The sequence below is a fragment of the Phasianus colchicus genome, chromosome Z (assembly GCF_987193195.1).
Source record: "Phasianus colchicus chromosome Z, bPhaCol1.hap1.1, whole genome shotgun sequence".
NCBI classification, from domain to species: domain Eukaryota; kingdom Metazoa; phylum Chordata; class Aves; order Galliformes; family Phasianidae; genus Phasianus; species Phasianus colchicus.
In genome coordinates, this window is record NC_143476.1 from 91,770,119 (window position 1) to 91,785,279 (window position 15,161).

General features: G+C 43.0%; 1 protein-coding gene across 1 annotated transcript; it reads right to left on the reverse strand.

Moving 5' to 3' along the window:
* Nucleotides 1-2,500: 2,500 nt before the first annotated feature.
* Nucleotides 2,501-14,992, reverse strand: NARS1 (asparaginyl-tRNA synthetase 1). Its single transcript, XM_031609215.2, has 15 exons — nucleotides 14,867-14,992; nucleotides 13,289-13,371; nucleotides 13,074-13,139; nucleotides 12,874-12,966; nucleotides 12,275-12,364; nucleotides 11,480-11,558; nucleotides 10,373-10,443; nucleotides 9,748-9,834; nucleotides 8,380-8,601; nucleotides 7,792-7,991; nucleotides 7,239-7,374; nucleotides 6,117-6,230; nucleotides 5,212-5,343; nucleotides 4,559-4,690; nucleotides 2,501-3,956 (listed from the first exon to the last, which is right to left on the reverse strand). The coding sequence occupies exons 1-15, from the start codon at nucleotides 14,907-14,909 to the stop codon at nucleotides 3,825-3,827; spliced, it is 1,680 nt and encodes a 559-aa protein (XP_031465075.1). The 5' UTR covers nucleotides 14,910-14,992; the 3' UTR covers nucleotides 2,501-3,824.
* Nucleotides 14,993-15,161: the final 169 nt, after the last annotated feature.

Consider the following 15,161-nt stretch of genomic DNA (forward strand, 5'->3'; position numbering starts at 1 on the left):
CAATATAAAATTAGGCGCTATTGTATTCCAAGCACCTGGAGTGCTCTCAGTAATGGCCACTACGCTCAAGGGATGTGAACTTGATGAGACCTTGCGGAGGAGCCGAGATGAAGCTGCTAATCTTCCCTGGCAGCTGCTGTGTGCTTTCCTCGGTTGATGTAACCCATAAGTGCAAACAACATGAGTGCTTGTGTTACCAAAAAATGAAGTCAGATGGGAAGGACCCGAGTATGCGCCACTAGCCTAAATAAGAGCAGAAGCAACAGAACAACAAATGTGATTAAATTAGCCCCAAGTAAAAGCTTAAAAACTAAGTTTTTCTGCTGGTGAGCCGGAAGCTGCCTTTCTGGAGAGCTGCTAGAAACACCCAAGATCATTATCAATATGAAATCAACAGAGAAAGTAACAAAATCAACACAATTAAAACAAACAAAAAGAACACACTGCACAACCACAGCTGAAGGAACAGAAGTAAAACCAAGCAGCTTTTACCATCTTTCAGCCTCTGATTTTTTTTTTCCTTGAAGAACAGAGACCTGAATGACACCTGGATGCTGAGTCAGGAACAAAGAGCCAGCATGAGCTGGGGCAAGACTTGTTCTGAAGCAGCGCTTCGGCACTGCTGTGCCCCCGTGGGCTGTGCTGCAGGTGCAGCCACAACTGCTGCCTAACCCTCCTGCAGGACCCTCTGAACGGGGTTTTGCTGAACTCTGTGCTCTCTCCCATGCCTGGGCCTTACCAGCCCTGCCTCTGCACCACGAGCAGATGATGAATTGTGCAGCACTGTCTCTTACAGTTGACTCCACGGCTTTTCATCTCAGTCCCCTTCTAAGCTCCTTATCTGATCTGCCTCTTCCACGAGCTCCCTGCCAGTCCTCCAGCCTTCCTCCCTGACACGGAGCTTTTAACCTTGACAAAGCAGCTCATCCCTTCCGGGCCGAGAGGATGGCAGTATGCCAACAAGAGGTATCTTTTCCCAACCTCTCTCTTCCCTCCTTACCACTGCAAGTGTTTGGACAGTTTTTTTTTTGTTGTTGTTGTTGTTTTGTTTTTGTTTTTTTTTTTAAATAAAAAATACTAATATGCTCATAAATTCCTACATATTCTGAATTAAGCAGCATCCCAAGCATGTCAGCGTGGCAGGAGATGTAAATACAAACACAACACCAACAGTGAAAACAAAAATTAAACAACAAAAACAAAAAACCCAACATCCCAACCCCACAAACAATACAAGCCCAAAGGGAGGGATTACATCTGATACCATGGTCAACATCTGGGTAAGGGTGGACTCTTCCCATAGCTTGCTGACAATGCATTTCCTAAGTCATTTTAGGAGCAAGAAATCTCTGTTGTCTTGTTGCAGTCAAACTAGTTCACTGTCCCCTTCTGCTTCTGTTTTATATAATTAGCACCTATGCAACAGTACCTCAAATCACAGGGAATTTATGACTGGCTACACCTGTGTAGGTATTTAAAATAATCCCTTCAGTTCTAAATCCAGACAACAAACACATTAAAAAAATATATATATAGAGAGAGAAGTAGGGCAAATGTGAGGAACAGCTGAAGCATGGCGCTGTGTGAGAAGCAGCTCTTACAATCTGCTGTCTTTTTCTGTCTCTAAGCCACAGTAGGACTGGGAAAACCAGTTAGGAGTATGAACTCCAAGAGATGCAGGTAAGAACCATCCTGGTTGTTATCCATGCTTATTTCCTCCTGCACCTTTGAATCCTCCACTCAAAAGAGGCAACCTGCAGGCCACAAGGCCACTGTGATCCCCAGGAAGCCCCAGCACAGCAGTTCTGCAAATGGCCATGTTGCTTTCAGTGGCACTGCTGGCGTCAATCTAAATTAACAGTTATTTAGCTTACAAAAAAAAAAAAAAAAAAGAACATACATGTGCTGTGGGAGAGACATGGAGCTGCTGGAGTGTGTCCAGTGGAGGGCCACAAAGATGACCCCAGGGATGGAACACCTCTCCTTTGAGGATGGGCTGAGAGCTGGGGCTGTGCAGCATGGAGAGGAGAAGGCTGTGAGGTGACCTGACTGCAGTATCTAAAGGGGAGCTGCAGGAAAGAAGGGGACAGACTTTAGCAGGGTCTGTGGTGATAGAACAAGGGGAAGTGGCTTTAAGCTTAAAGAAGGGAGATTTAGATTAGGTATAAAGAAGAAGTCTTCCAATGAGGGCGGTGAGGCACTGGCACAGGTTGCTCAGGGATGTGGTAGATGCCCCATCCCTGAAGACTTTCAAGGCCAGGCTGGATCAGGCTCTGGGCAACCTGATGGAGCTGTGGCATCCCTGTACATTGCGGGGGAGTTGGACTAGACGGCCTTCAAAGTCCCTCCCAGCTCTAAGCATTCTATGGTTCTGTATTTTGGAAGTTTAATTCTGTTCTTCCTCATGGAGATATTATCTACACCAGGGGAGAAACATATTAAGCAACTAAGCTGTAAAGGCCAAGCAAATGGAAATAAGCAGATGTTACAGATCAAGAACTGCTGTCCTGCACACCAACTTGTGCTGCCATAATTTATTGGTTGCTGATTTAAACCAGATTATATAATAGCATGCAAGATGAAGAAAAAAGCCTTTTATTACAAAAATATGTATATTGCGTAGCTCAACATGAATGGCAAATCCGGATAAAGTCTTGGTGCAGTTAGCCAATGATGCACCTACTGATTTTTTTCCCTAGTACAAGGACTCACATTATTTATGGCTAAAAAGCATAGAGATGACTCAACACATTAAATATTTAATTAATTCTATTTGGTAGCTTGGTTACAGCTAGAATCTGCTAAGATGCAGTAGCACAAGAGTAAACTGAGCTAGCAAGAAACACGGAACTGTTCTACATTGAAAACATCCCTTAGCATCAACTAACTGAGAAAGCAGTGCTCGAATTACAATGATCAGGAGAGGACAGTAACAGTGCACAATGCTGAAATCCAATTACATTTCAAAGTTATCAGTTTCTTGTTTGAATAGCTTACTGTTTGATGGATGAAATAACCTTGATTTCAAAGGCACTGCACATATTCCACTGTCCACGGACAGTTATACAAGAACATGTCCTCTCCTCCTGTAACTCAGCCCACATTGGGTGCGTGTGGTCCCACCGCAGCACTCCATCCACAGGAATCAGGAAAGGTAGGAAAGCACACCTCACAGCGAGTCTTATAATTTCTAACCAATAAATAATTTGGGAAAAACAGAAGCCTCTTGCAGTGGAATTTAGTGCTCAGTACTACATACCTTGCAACTGAACAATCTCAAACAGAATTTCCATTAAAAGCAGTAAAGATAATAAAACAAATGCACCACTTAATTATCCTCCTTTTTTTTTTTTTTTTTTTTTAAACACTTCATTGACCTATTTAGATGTTTCTTCAAATCATTCTCAGAGGTCAGGATTAGGAATTTAAAAAGCTTGAATCCCCAGTTTCTCCAATAAGAAAAGACAAGAGAAAAGAGAAGTCTAAAAACAACTAGATGCCCTGTGTGTTTTTTTTTTAAATAAAGCACAGAAATTAAAAGCAGAAGTGTATCTTGTTTTTTTAAATGCCAGATTACCAAGATTTGTTTTTCTGTTGACAAATGCACCTAACATTTTTTTTTTCTAGGCCTTCTTCCAGTTAATTAGTAGCATTTTACTTCAAAAAAAAAAAGAATTTTTTAATTTTACTTTTCACACACCAATTTAGTGAATGTATGAACAACAGGGTGCCAAAAGTCTTGTTCTTAGACAGGTTAAGCAGAGCGTATCATTCGTTCCCAAACATCAGTTCCTTGATTTCTTAGGAGTTTGTCACCAGGACGGCTATGGTTTGCAGCGCTGGACAAAGCGAGGGTACAGACAGACATCTCGGATGTGGTGCCTATCCAGAATCCAGGTCAGGAATCTCTCCAATCCCAAACCATATCCACCATGAGGACACGTACCATATTTTCTCTGTGAAATGAAAAACACAGAGATGAAGCATTTGCTTGTTATGCCACTTTGCAGTGATACCACCAAAGCAAAAACCAAAAACATTAAAGCAAAAACCCTTCCAGCACCACCTTCTGCATGAATGAAGAGGAATACAGACGATGCTCTTTTCAGGCAAGATATCTTCAGCATTCAGTTCCTGAATTTCCTGGGGCAAAGTAAGGATTAGAAAACGAAAATGGAAGGAGGAAGTCGTAATGACATTTTTCCAACCTCACCCTTTTCTCCTTTCATTAAATGAGATAGAGCTATTTGAGTCTGAAAAGACCAGTGTACCTTTATGCAAATACAAGGGCTTCAGAAATGTAGCACGGTATGGAAGACACTACATAAGCAATGTACCTGCAAAGCACAGTTCAATGAAGGCAATCTGGCATGAGCAGCATCCACTTCAGCAAAGAAAAGCAATTTTAACAGAATGCAAATTATCATCCATTGCATTTTGGCCTTAGTTAAGTGACTATCTGCTTCTGGCCACAAAAAAATCTTTCCAATTTAGATCGCATCATCTTAAAAAATGTTTAAGAAAATGACAAGCAGCACATTGAACCTGTTTTACATACCTGATCAGTGTACCAGTAATACGGCGTGGGATCAATGCCTTCTCTCTTGTAGCCTTCCAGTAGCTCCTCACTGTCCCAAATACGCATAGAGCCTCCAACAATTTCGCCAACATTAGGCATCAACACATCAACCTACAAAATACAACAGGAGACCATACTGTTACAACTTCAGAACATGCAGGAAAGATGGCTCAAACTTAAAAGACAACACATTTTCCTATGCAATTTCAAGTCTCCAAAGCAGAAGAGAGGCAATTTCTTCCAGACTCAATTAACTGATGGCAGGAATCAACTCACTATGTTCCCCGACTTAATCTTTTATACTCTTGGTGACACTGAACTGCTAAACCACAAAAGCAGTAGCTCTCCTAACATCCACCACTCCTCCTGGCTGCCAGACAGCTAGTTTGCAGACAATACAACCCCTAAGGAGTCACCAATCAGAGGGCAACGAAAAATAAGCTCACAGTGATGTCTTGACATTTAAGCACTTCAGTGTTGTTTCATTTATTTCTGTTGCACCAACAAAGTCACACCAGGAGATGCTCAGAACAAATTCTAGTATGAACTCACCAAAGTTTTCCTGTAGTATTCATTCAAGTAGATATCCCCACTTTATTTAAAAGGTAACACTATGTAAAACATGAACTTACAGATTCTGTAAGCCGGGGATCATCGTGACAGCGCTGCATGTAGAAGGACTTGATCTCTGCAGGAAATCGGCACAGCAAGATTGGCTCATTGATGGTGTCTGTCATGAACCTCTCAGGAGCTTCAGGAATATCCTAAGGTTAAAAAAGGCTCTATTAATATTTAAAAACAAAAACACTCAAGACCCACAACATATCAGGGAGGAAGTGGAAAAAGACATTTTGAGATCACATAAATTGAAGCATTCATCCTGATGTATATATATTTTTAAAACAAATATTTTAAGAAAATGCCAAGAAACTGTGTGTGTGTGTGTGTATATATATATATATACAAAAAACATACAGATCTCAAAAAAAAAAAAAAGTAAATCTGATCAATGAAACTCAACTCTACCCAATAATCCACATAGAAAATTGGGCACAACTAACAAACACTGAACAGCTTAATTTCTTTCCTCCCTGGAACTGTTTTCCATGGGTCTTAAGAAAAAAAAAACTCAGGCTGGCTGGCGTACCCCACCTGCCCCTGCAGGGCCACCCAATGCTGTGCCTAGCATCACATCCACAGGCTTTGGAAGGAAAACTCACGTTTTGATTCTAGGGACCAAAGGCATTACATGGAACCCTAACTCCCCCTCCAAATTTACATTCCCCGGTGCAAGTGCAATGCAACAAAACAGTCCATATAAAATCCAGGCCTCTCAAAGGTTTACAGCAAAACTCATCATAAACAGGATGAGAATTTTACTCTTTATCATTCCAAGCAAAACACAACAGATTCGCATGGAAACAGTAAACACAAGGGCATCATGGTCCAAACACTGTTCTCCAAGGGATTTATACACCTTCAGCGTACAGCTGAGGGATTTTGTTTTCAATTTCTGAAGAGCCTCAGATAGACTTACTTCCCCAAACTCATAGTAACTACCATCATCCTTCGTCACATCATGTTCTTTTAGCCACTCAATTGCTTCAGCATAGTTCATTCGTCGGAAAGGACGTTTTGGGGGCTTGAATTTCTGTAAACAAGAGTAGAGATCCCAACACTTAGAAGAGTGGCATTCTAAGATTTATCTTTCTAGCTGATCAACAAGTCCACTTCCTCAGTCAGAGCACACACAATACTCTATGTCAAGCATCAAAAAGTTATTACTTAGAAGCTTAGAAGTACTGAAAAACTAAAACAAAACAAAAACATCTTCCAAGTCCAGCGTCTCTCATAGAACAGATGCTGAAAAAGTCAGCAGGAGAGGGAGGGCAGGAAGCATTTTCAAAGCTGTTTTCTTTCTGTCTGCATTCATCACACACACTGATGTTGCAAACAGTGCAGTTTGTAGGGCTTCCAAAAACCAATGCCACAAAAAAGCACTTTTGCTTCCCTGCGCAAAAGTGAACTGATACAGAATTTGCTCTTGTGGGAACTTCATAGGATGGGTTACTCTTTATACCTCCTGCTCATCTGTGATCAAATTTAAAATGGAACCTCCCAATGTTTATCAGGAAAACAGGTCAAAATGTCAGGGATGAGAACGTATGTGCTCTGAGAGGAAAGCTGGTGACAAGAGATAAGATGGCTTTAAGAGACTACCAACTTTCCTTGCAAAGGCAGCAGGAGACAAAGGTCTCTAACAAAATGAAGACACCTTTACAAAGCTTCACCTTCCAGAATAAATGTACAACAGCAGAATTCCACTGCTTACTTGTGTATGATCAGTGAGTACCAGCTGATCATTATTATGAGCTCTAGGATAGAGGTTTTTATTCCACTGGTACTGTACACAATAAATGCCAGCACACTGCTGGTTCCTGGACAATATCAGCCACGTAAATTCTTCCCCCTCAGTCTCCAGCTCCTGGAAGAGTCATTGCCAGCCTTGCAGCATTTTCACTCTTTGATGTCACTTTAAATTCCTTTTATGTAAGCAGAGCCCACTGCCATGCCCTGTCTCCCCTAGGTAAACAGGCTGACCAGGAAAGCCAAAGACCAGACTGTGTTACTCATGGCTCCCACACCACTGCTTGCTTACCGGGTTGAGGTCAAGCAGTAAGCCTGCTGCAGGTGATGTCAAGACTCTGGCAACTACATCACAAACTAAGTTCTCCAAACGGTTCAGCAAGTCTTCAAAACTTATAAAAGGGCATTCAGCTTCAATATGAGTATATCTGAAACATCAGGTCATGATATTACATAACCACACACAAACAACAGATTTTTAGCTATGAAAAAAAATCTTGTAAGAAAATACACAAAAACCACTTTAGTCCCCCTTTTCAGCTCTCCCACTTCTACTCTGTGAAGGAAACCAAACAAAAAAACCCCAAACAACCAGTATGAACTGTGCATTCTAAAAAGACAAAGTTTCCTACAAATGCATCAGCTCTGCTGACCAAATCCTCAATTACTGAATATCAATGACCAGCTGAACATTCACTGATAGCAGGAGTTACCCCCAAATATACTTTTGTTCAGCTGTTCCACATTTGCATTCTGCTGTCTTCTATCATCCAGCCACCTGCTACTCCCCCAATTTAGAAATTCACTTATGCATAAATAACAAAGAAGTACAAGATTCTCCATACTCTGCCAAGTGTCTGCGTGTCCTGGATTGCTCAGCTCTGTATGACTGAGCAATACAGAAAACATCTCCTAGTGCTGGAATGCAGGTCTCCAGGTAGAGCTGAGATGACTGTGTTAAGTAGGCTTCTTCGCCAAAATAATCCAGCTTGAATAGGGTTGAACCTCCTTCCACCTGTGTCTGGACTAATGTTGGTGGTGTGACCTGTAAAAAACAAAGAATTAAGGATAATTAAGGATAATGATGACAATGCATTACAGCGGTGATGTAAGGCACACCCTTCCAGAACACCATCTACAGAAGTCTGGTATGTATGCACACAAGCACTTCATTCTGATATTTTTCAGCACCCCAGAAAGAGGTATTCATGCCGTTTGTGAATCATGTTGTAACATTTATACACCTCAGAAGTGTCCATACATCTTTGAGATCTATACCTATGAAAGCAATCACACCATGGTTCCCTATGAAACAACCTTTTTCTCCCCATTTCAGGTTAATGGGGAAGTCTGTAAAGGCTTTCCAGAAAAAAGATTGCCTTAAAGTAAGGAGCTTAAAGCAATCACTTGCCAAGAAGGGCAAATATACTTACTTCATAATATCCATTGGCAAAGAAATGATCCCTGAAGGCCTGTACCACCATGGAGCGCACCTTGAAGATTTTAGACATATTCTCGCCTCGAATCATCATATGTCTGTTGTTAAGCTGGACATCAACCTCTGAATCCTCATTGAGGAGATTGTCAGCCCCTCCTGCTGGGGCCAGACCAATAAGCTCCCAGTAGTCACAGCTCAGCTCATGGCCTCCTGGAGCCTGACAATTTGAAAGAGAAACAGAACTTTCAGAAGTGCATTTTTTACTTCCATCTGGCACTGTGGCAGAGACAGCAATCCAGTTTAAACAAAACATACTAAAATCCTCTAAGCATAGTGGTATCAAAGTGACTGTTTAGTAATCTGATCATATCACCCTTGCAAATGCTGTGTGGAAACCACCACAAGTCTCAGATTTAACGTGAATGGGATTGAGTACTACTGACAGATAAGTAGAAGCTTCCAGATGCATTAAGTGTAATGCATCACAGACAGCTATGTTTATTTATCTCGAAGAACAGAAAGCTAGACTAAGGAAAACTTCTTAATACCTTCAACTAATTAATGAGTGGTTATAGAGGAAAGGGGCAAATGTCTCAAGTTGTGGGACAGGAGATTTCAATTGGCTGTAACAAAGGGTGGTGAAATCCTGGAGAATGGACCTTGCTGACTGTGCAATCTCCTTCTTTGGAGATGTTCACAAACACACGTGGACAAGACAGTTGGCAGCCTGACCTCACATCAGATTTCCATGATGGGCCAGATGGCTTTAAGTCAGCACTTCACCACAACATGAAAAGAGCAGTTTTCATGCTGGCCACTTTCCCCTATGCTGTTTGCTGCTATCCAGCAAGCAGACCCCAGGGCCAGGGCTCAGCGCTGCTCTCAGCAGCTCCCCCGTGTGGGTAGCTGCAGGCCTCTGCCTGACAAAATGGCATCTTTTTTCATTTCAAGATCAACGATTTTGATAAATCTGGTGGATGTCTGCACTAAAAGCATTACACTGCAGTGACAAGACCGAAAACCAAGATGCTTTCAGGGTATATACCATCACAAGCAGTAACAAAAAAATGAGTAGCTTAAAATTATCAAATGCACGAAAACTGTTTAAAAAATGTATTTGATCCCTGTTTGCCTGCATTTAATTTTAGACATCATAGTTGCAAATGCAATGAAGGAAAGGAGACTGTGCTAATTTCTGAAAGGCAAACACAGCAACAGCTTTAGCAAGTTGTTTTTTTTTTTTTTCTGAACCAAATTCATCCAGAAATCATTCAACGTTTCCACCTTTGCTCTTCCTTCTCTCAGAAAAATGAGAAAATGTTAAAGAGGAGAACCAGAACAGAGCCCCATCCAGCTCCCTTACCTGCTTGCCTTCAGGAACACAGTTCAGCGTGCCATACACTGCAACACTGCTCTCTGTAGAGAGAAGGAGCCCGTTGTAACACTGACACTACAGAGAGAAAGAAAGAGACACAGTTAATTCCTAATTTTCAGTTTTCCCATAAGATCTATTGAAGTCACAGACAAGAGAGCTAACTCACACTAACAAAAAAAACTCTCTAGTTTCAGGACATACCACTTCACAATGATAGAATTTAATCAGTAGGCTTAGAAGAATTTCAATTATTTAATAACAGAACAGAATTCAATCATAAACAGGAGGGGAGTCAACTCTTTGAAAGGGTAGATAACTGCAGGACAAAGGGAAATGGTTTGAAGTTGAGGGAAGGAAGATTGAGGTTGGATGTCAGGGGGAAGTTCTTCACAGAGAGAGTGGTGAGGTGCTGGAACAGCTGCCAGAGAGGCTGTGGATGCCCCGTCCATCCCTGGAGGTGTTCAAGGCCAGGTTGGATGGGGTCCTGGGCAGCCTGGTCTGGTATTGAATGTGCAGGCCCTGCCTGCAGTAAGGAGTTAGAGCTTCATGATCCTTGAGGTCCCTTCCAACCTGAGCCATTCTGTGATTCTGCAATTCTATGAATGTAACTTACCAATGCATCTGAAAGGACACACTGAAGAAAACCTGTGCCATCTCTCAAAACAATGAACATCAAATTTTTTCCTGGTTAAAAAGAGGGAAAAAAAAAACAAACCTCAGATGTATTCACTGATCCATATGAAAAGATCCAAGTCCAAAAAAACATTACCCACTGCTGCGCAGATTATTGCAGAAGGACCACCATTATATTTTTCTATTAAAGAAAAACTACGAACATGTTCCAAGAAAACACTGAAGTATTAGCTCAGTTATAGAAATAGCAAGAAAAAAACATGCTCCAAGCTCAGCATGGCTCAGATTGTGCTGTCTTGCCATAATCTTATGGTCTAGAGAGAACCACACATCTGTTTAACTGTAATGCTGTACACAAAGGCCCAAGCTACACCTGAAGTGATAAAGTGATATCACCCTGGTTATCCACTTCCCTGCAGCAGCCTCTGACCCAAAGATTGACTTTCTAGAAAAGATCTGAGATATCCAGGTGTGTATCTGTGTATCTGCTTGGTCAAGTCCTTGAGTGATAATGTGAAAAAATACCATCTGTAATGGTATCAGCTCTGTCGTACCCTTAAGGACTTTTTTTTTTTTTTTTTTTGCATAAGCAGCCTACAGTTTTCAGGCTTTGTACTAGAAAGTTTTGCACAAGTCTGTCACTTCTCAGCAAATGCCACCTTGCAAATGACCACCAATCATTCTGAAAGCAAGTTTTACTTGTTATACTTTTAAAAGAGTTTATGCCGCTTTACCTAGCTTTAAAGAAAATTCTCTTTTGTTAATCATGCTGAGCAGGTGCTAGTTAACTCGTTAGTCTGCAGGATTAGATTAAAAAACAAAATAAGTCTTTTAAGAAATGTTGTAGGACAGAGCTCCAAATCCAATATCTCAAAAATTTTTGACTAAGAATTGTCTCCATCCTCATACAATATGCAGAATTTGTCAACGTTGGACTGATCAGTATGATATACCAACAAGGCCACATACATGACAGTCTGAAAACTTAAGAGTAAGCATTGTTTTATTCAATGTGAGCTCTGATGGCTACTGAATTTGTTCCACCTCTCTGCAAAGGTTTGGCACCTTACAAGAACTTGTGGCTTACCTTGCCTACGTAATCTGTGAATCCAGCCAAAAATCTTTACTCTCTGGCCTCTGTAAGCCTCCAGAGCAGCAATCTTTACCTGTAAAACAAGGAATGGAAACAATCAAATAGAGGAACACAGCTCACTACTTAGATGGAGTTTTCTACACAGTTACTTTAAGTACATGTGTGTGTGACATCTTCCTCCACAAAATAGTAACTGCCATCACAGATGCAATTAAATCAGCAGAAAATTTAGAAAGGGTGCCTCAAACACCTTCTCCTGCAGTCTGAAGTGTGAGTATATCTCTCTGGATTAATTTCTGAAGACATTTAATAGTTGAGAACAGATAGAAAAGAAGCAGAAGGCACCAAACATGGACCTGACAGAGGCATATCCAGATGTGTAGCTGAGGCAACAAATCCCCAAAAGCAGCAGAACTTTGCAAACAGCAAACAGGAACTGTTTTCCATGCCTCAGTGACTTAAATTATGTCCTCTGATCAGCAGTGTTTCATCACTCTCCACTACAATGACCAGCAAAAGCAAAACTAATCCAAACAGAAATACAGCCTCTGCCAGCAGATACTGACACAAAATAGCCTGATGCATGAATCAAAACAGTTCAGATACCCATTGGGTGGGAAGACCCAAGTCTGCATACCGGAATATATCAGTAACCAGAAAAATGAAATTATGTTAGGAGGCCAACAGCAGCCTCTAGCAGATGCCAGAACTACAGAGCAGAGAACCAACCTTTGTACAGACAACATGCTGAAACAGAGCCATGTACCAAGCATCCCAAATCTTACTCACACATTTTGGTTCTGGAAGACTGGGATCGTTCTTGATAACAACTTTCTTGGCTTCCTCCAGGTTCTTCTCTCTTCTCAGTAGATCTTCTGCCTAGTTGAGATGAAGAAGAAAATATTAAGCAATTGTGACCAAGCTTTGTAAGTAGGGACTGTAATGTACACTTACAAATACTGATGTCATAAAATGCTGGTGCACAGGCCTGCCCTTAATTCAAGGCCAGAATGAGAAACATTGCACAGCAGCATTTCTGGTTTTTCCCAGAAAGCCTAAACCCAACAGATGGTGGTAACTCAAAGCTCACTCAGTTTCACCCATTTGCTTGCCCCCATCTAAACAAGGACAAGCCGTAAATATCATACATACAGCAATTATAAAGGTGAAGAACAAACTAATGCTTATGGCACGGGGAAAACAACACTAATGATATCTATTGTTTTTGCAAAGGAAAGGCAGCATGCTTGAATCACAGAATCACAAGGTTGGAAAGGACCTACAAGATCATCTTGTTCAACCCTCCTCCCATTACCACTGTTCCCAAGCTACTAAATCTACTCCCTGAACAAGCTACTTCCTCCAACTTGGCACCACTCGCAACCTACCTCTTTCTTCTCCTTTGCTTCATTCTTCATTTGCTCCCTATGCCACAGTTTTTTGACATTTTTCATCTGTGACTTTGAAATAATGGCCCATCTCTAAATCAATCCAAGCAGAGAGCAGAAGACAGAAGGTTACAACTGTGGCCCTTCACGCAAAGAAACTTTAAAACAATTTATATTAGGAAGTTCAAACGTTGCAGTACCTCATTTTCCTTCTGTGAATCCACATAAATAGTAGGAAATGGTTCCTTTCCTGCTGTCATCAAAGCCTAAAAATGTGAGGGATAAAAAAAAATCAGTGGTGCTGCAAGTGAACTAAAGTAATTCTGTTAGAGAGACTAAGCAGACAATGCAGCTCTTGGTCAGAGCTGAAAATGCTCACCCCGCTCAGATAAAAGAGTGTATTTGCTGCACTTACCTTTAAAACAGTTTTGAATGGTTTCTTCTGCGTTCCATCACCAGAGGAATCGTTGCCTTCTCGTTCAGAAACATACAACTCTTCTGTAACACATCATAAATATCAGGCAGTTACTCAAGGAAAAACCGAAAAATCAGCAATGGTAAAGGACAAGTGAAAAACAGACACACCCAGGGATGCACACCAGGTCTGATGGAGCTGCCTTCTTACAACTAACTAACTTCTAGGCAGGCAGGAACAAGCTAAGAAAGCTCAGACAGCTCAGGCCAGCATTTGGCTCAAGCACAGCTAACAACTGCATCACTAAAGAGACAGAAAAACCTCCCTCCCTCTGCCAGCAAACACCAGAGAGTGAGACCTGTGCGGCCAACAGCCCTGCCCACGTGCCTACTGCTGCAGTGTGAATCACAGAATGGCCCAAGTTGGAAGGGACCTCAAGGATCATGAATCTCCAACCCCCTGCCACATGCAGGGCCACCAACCTCCACATTCAATACGAGACCAGGCTGCCCAGGCCCCATCCAACCTGGCCTTGAACACCTCCAGGGATGGACGGGGCATCCACAGCCTCTCTGGGCAGCTGTTCCAGCACCTCACCACTCTCACAGCAAACAACTTCCCCCTGACATCCAACCTATATCTTCCCTCCCTCAACTTCAAACCATTTCCCCTTGTCCTGCAGTTATCCACCCTTTCAAAGAGTTGATTCCCCTCCTGTCTGTAGGCTCCCTTTAGGTACTGAAAGGCCACAATGAGGTCACCCCGCAGCCTTCTTTTCTCCAGGCTGAACAAGCCCAGCTCCCTCAACCTGTCTTTGTAGGGGAGGTGCTCCAGTCCCCTGATCATCAATGTGGCTCGCCTCTGGACCCTCTCCAACAGCTGTCTTTCTTGCACTGAGGGCTCCAGACCTGGATGCAGTACTGCAGATGGGGCCTCACGAGGGCAGAGCAGAATGAACCCTTGTGTCCAAGGTTCCATGGTTTGGTTTCAGTTTGCAGGGATCACAGCACACCAAGGCCCCCTGTATACATCTGCTTTTATGCACACAGCTACAGCTGTACCTATGTGTGTGTAGATATAGGGATAGATAACTGAGCACATATAGTCATCCACAGACATACGCTCTGTTCTTTGTTCCCCGTGAACTGCCAAAATCCGCGTTTGAAGTCCTGGGTTGGACAGAAACGCGTTATTTGCCCAACTCTTGTCTGTTTTCTTCTTACTTAAACGCAGAACAATTCTAACCTGAAAAAAGCTGAGCTGCGTGCGTGACACTCTGCCATGACGCAGCCGCCGGCAGGGTTCCACTGCGCCCCACACAAAGTCACCGTATTTGGCGCAGCTGTGACAATTTTCCCTTCCAAGAGCCGAATTCTTCACATGCCAAGACCAGGCCGCGCCCAGGGGCGCCGTGCCGCCCCATCGCAGCGCGTGCTCGGGGCCGGCATGGACAGGCCTCCGCGGGCCGATCCTCCGAGAAGCTCCGAGAAGCCCCGCGACACCGGCTCCAGGCTGCCCCCAACATCTTCTGCTGAGTGCCCGACCGCCCCAACCTCCCCGACTGCCCCGCCGCCTCACCCAGCGCCAGAGCCGCCGTACTGCCGATCACCTCCCCCGCCATGGCCGCAGACCGGAAATAGCCGCACCTCGCTTCCGTCGCTCTGCGCCAAAGCGCCGCCGTTCGCGTCAGCCCCGCCCCCTCGCGTAGCCCCGCCCACTCGCGTAGCCCCGCCCACTCTCTTGCACGCGGGTTGCCACACGTGTTCTAACCGGAGGTTTAACTCTCTTCTTGGGGTTTTCTGCCTATCAGAATCGTGGAAGGGAATGGTTTAGGTTGTAAGGAACCATTAAGATCACCTATTTCCAACCCCCT

Excerpts from the sequence above, each read along its gene's own strand:
- NARS1 (XM_031609215.2), bottom strand. The coding sequence starts at position 14,909 with ATGGCGGGGGAGGTGATCGGCAGTACGGCGGCTCTGGCGCTGG. Across the intron at positions 13,140-13,288 it reads CATTCAAAACTGTTTTAAAG|GCTTTGATGACAGCAGGAAA; the intron begins GTAAGTGCAGCA and ends TCACATTTTTAG. Across the intron at positions 5,344-6,116 it reads GTTACTATGAGTTTGGGGAA|GATATTCCTGAAGCTCCTGA; the intron begins GTAAGTCTATCT and ends TTTTAACCTTAG.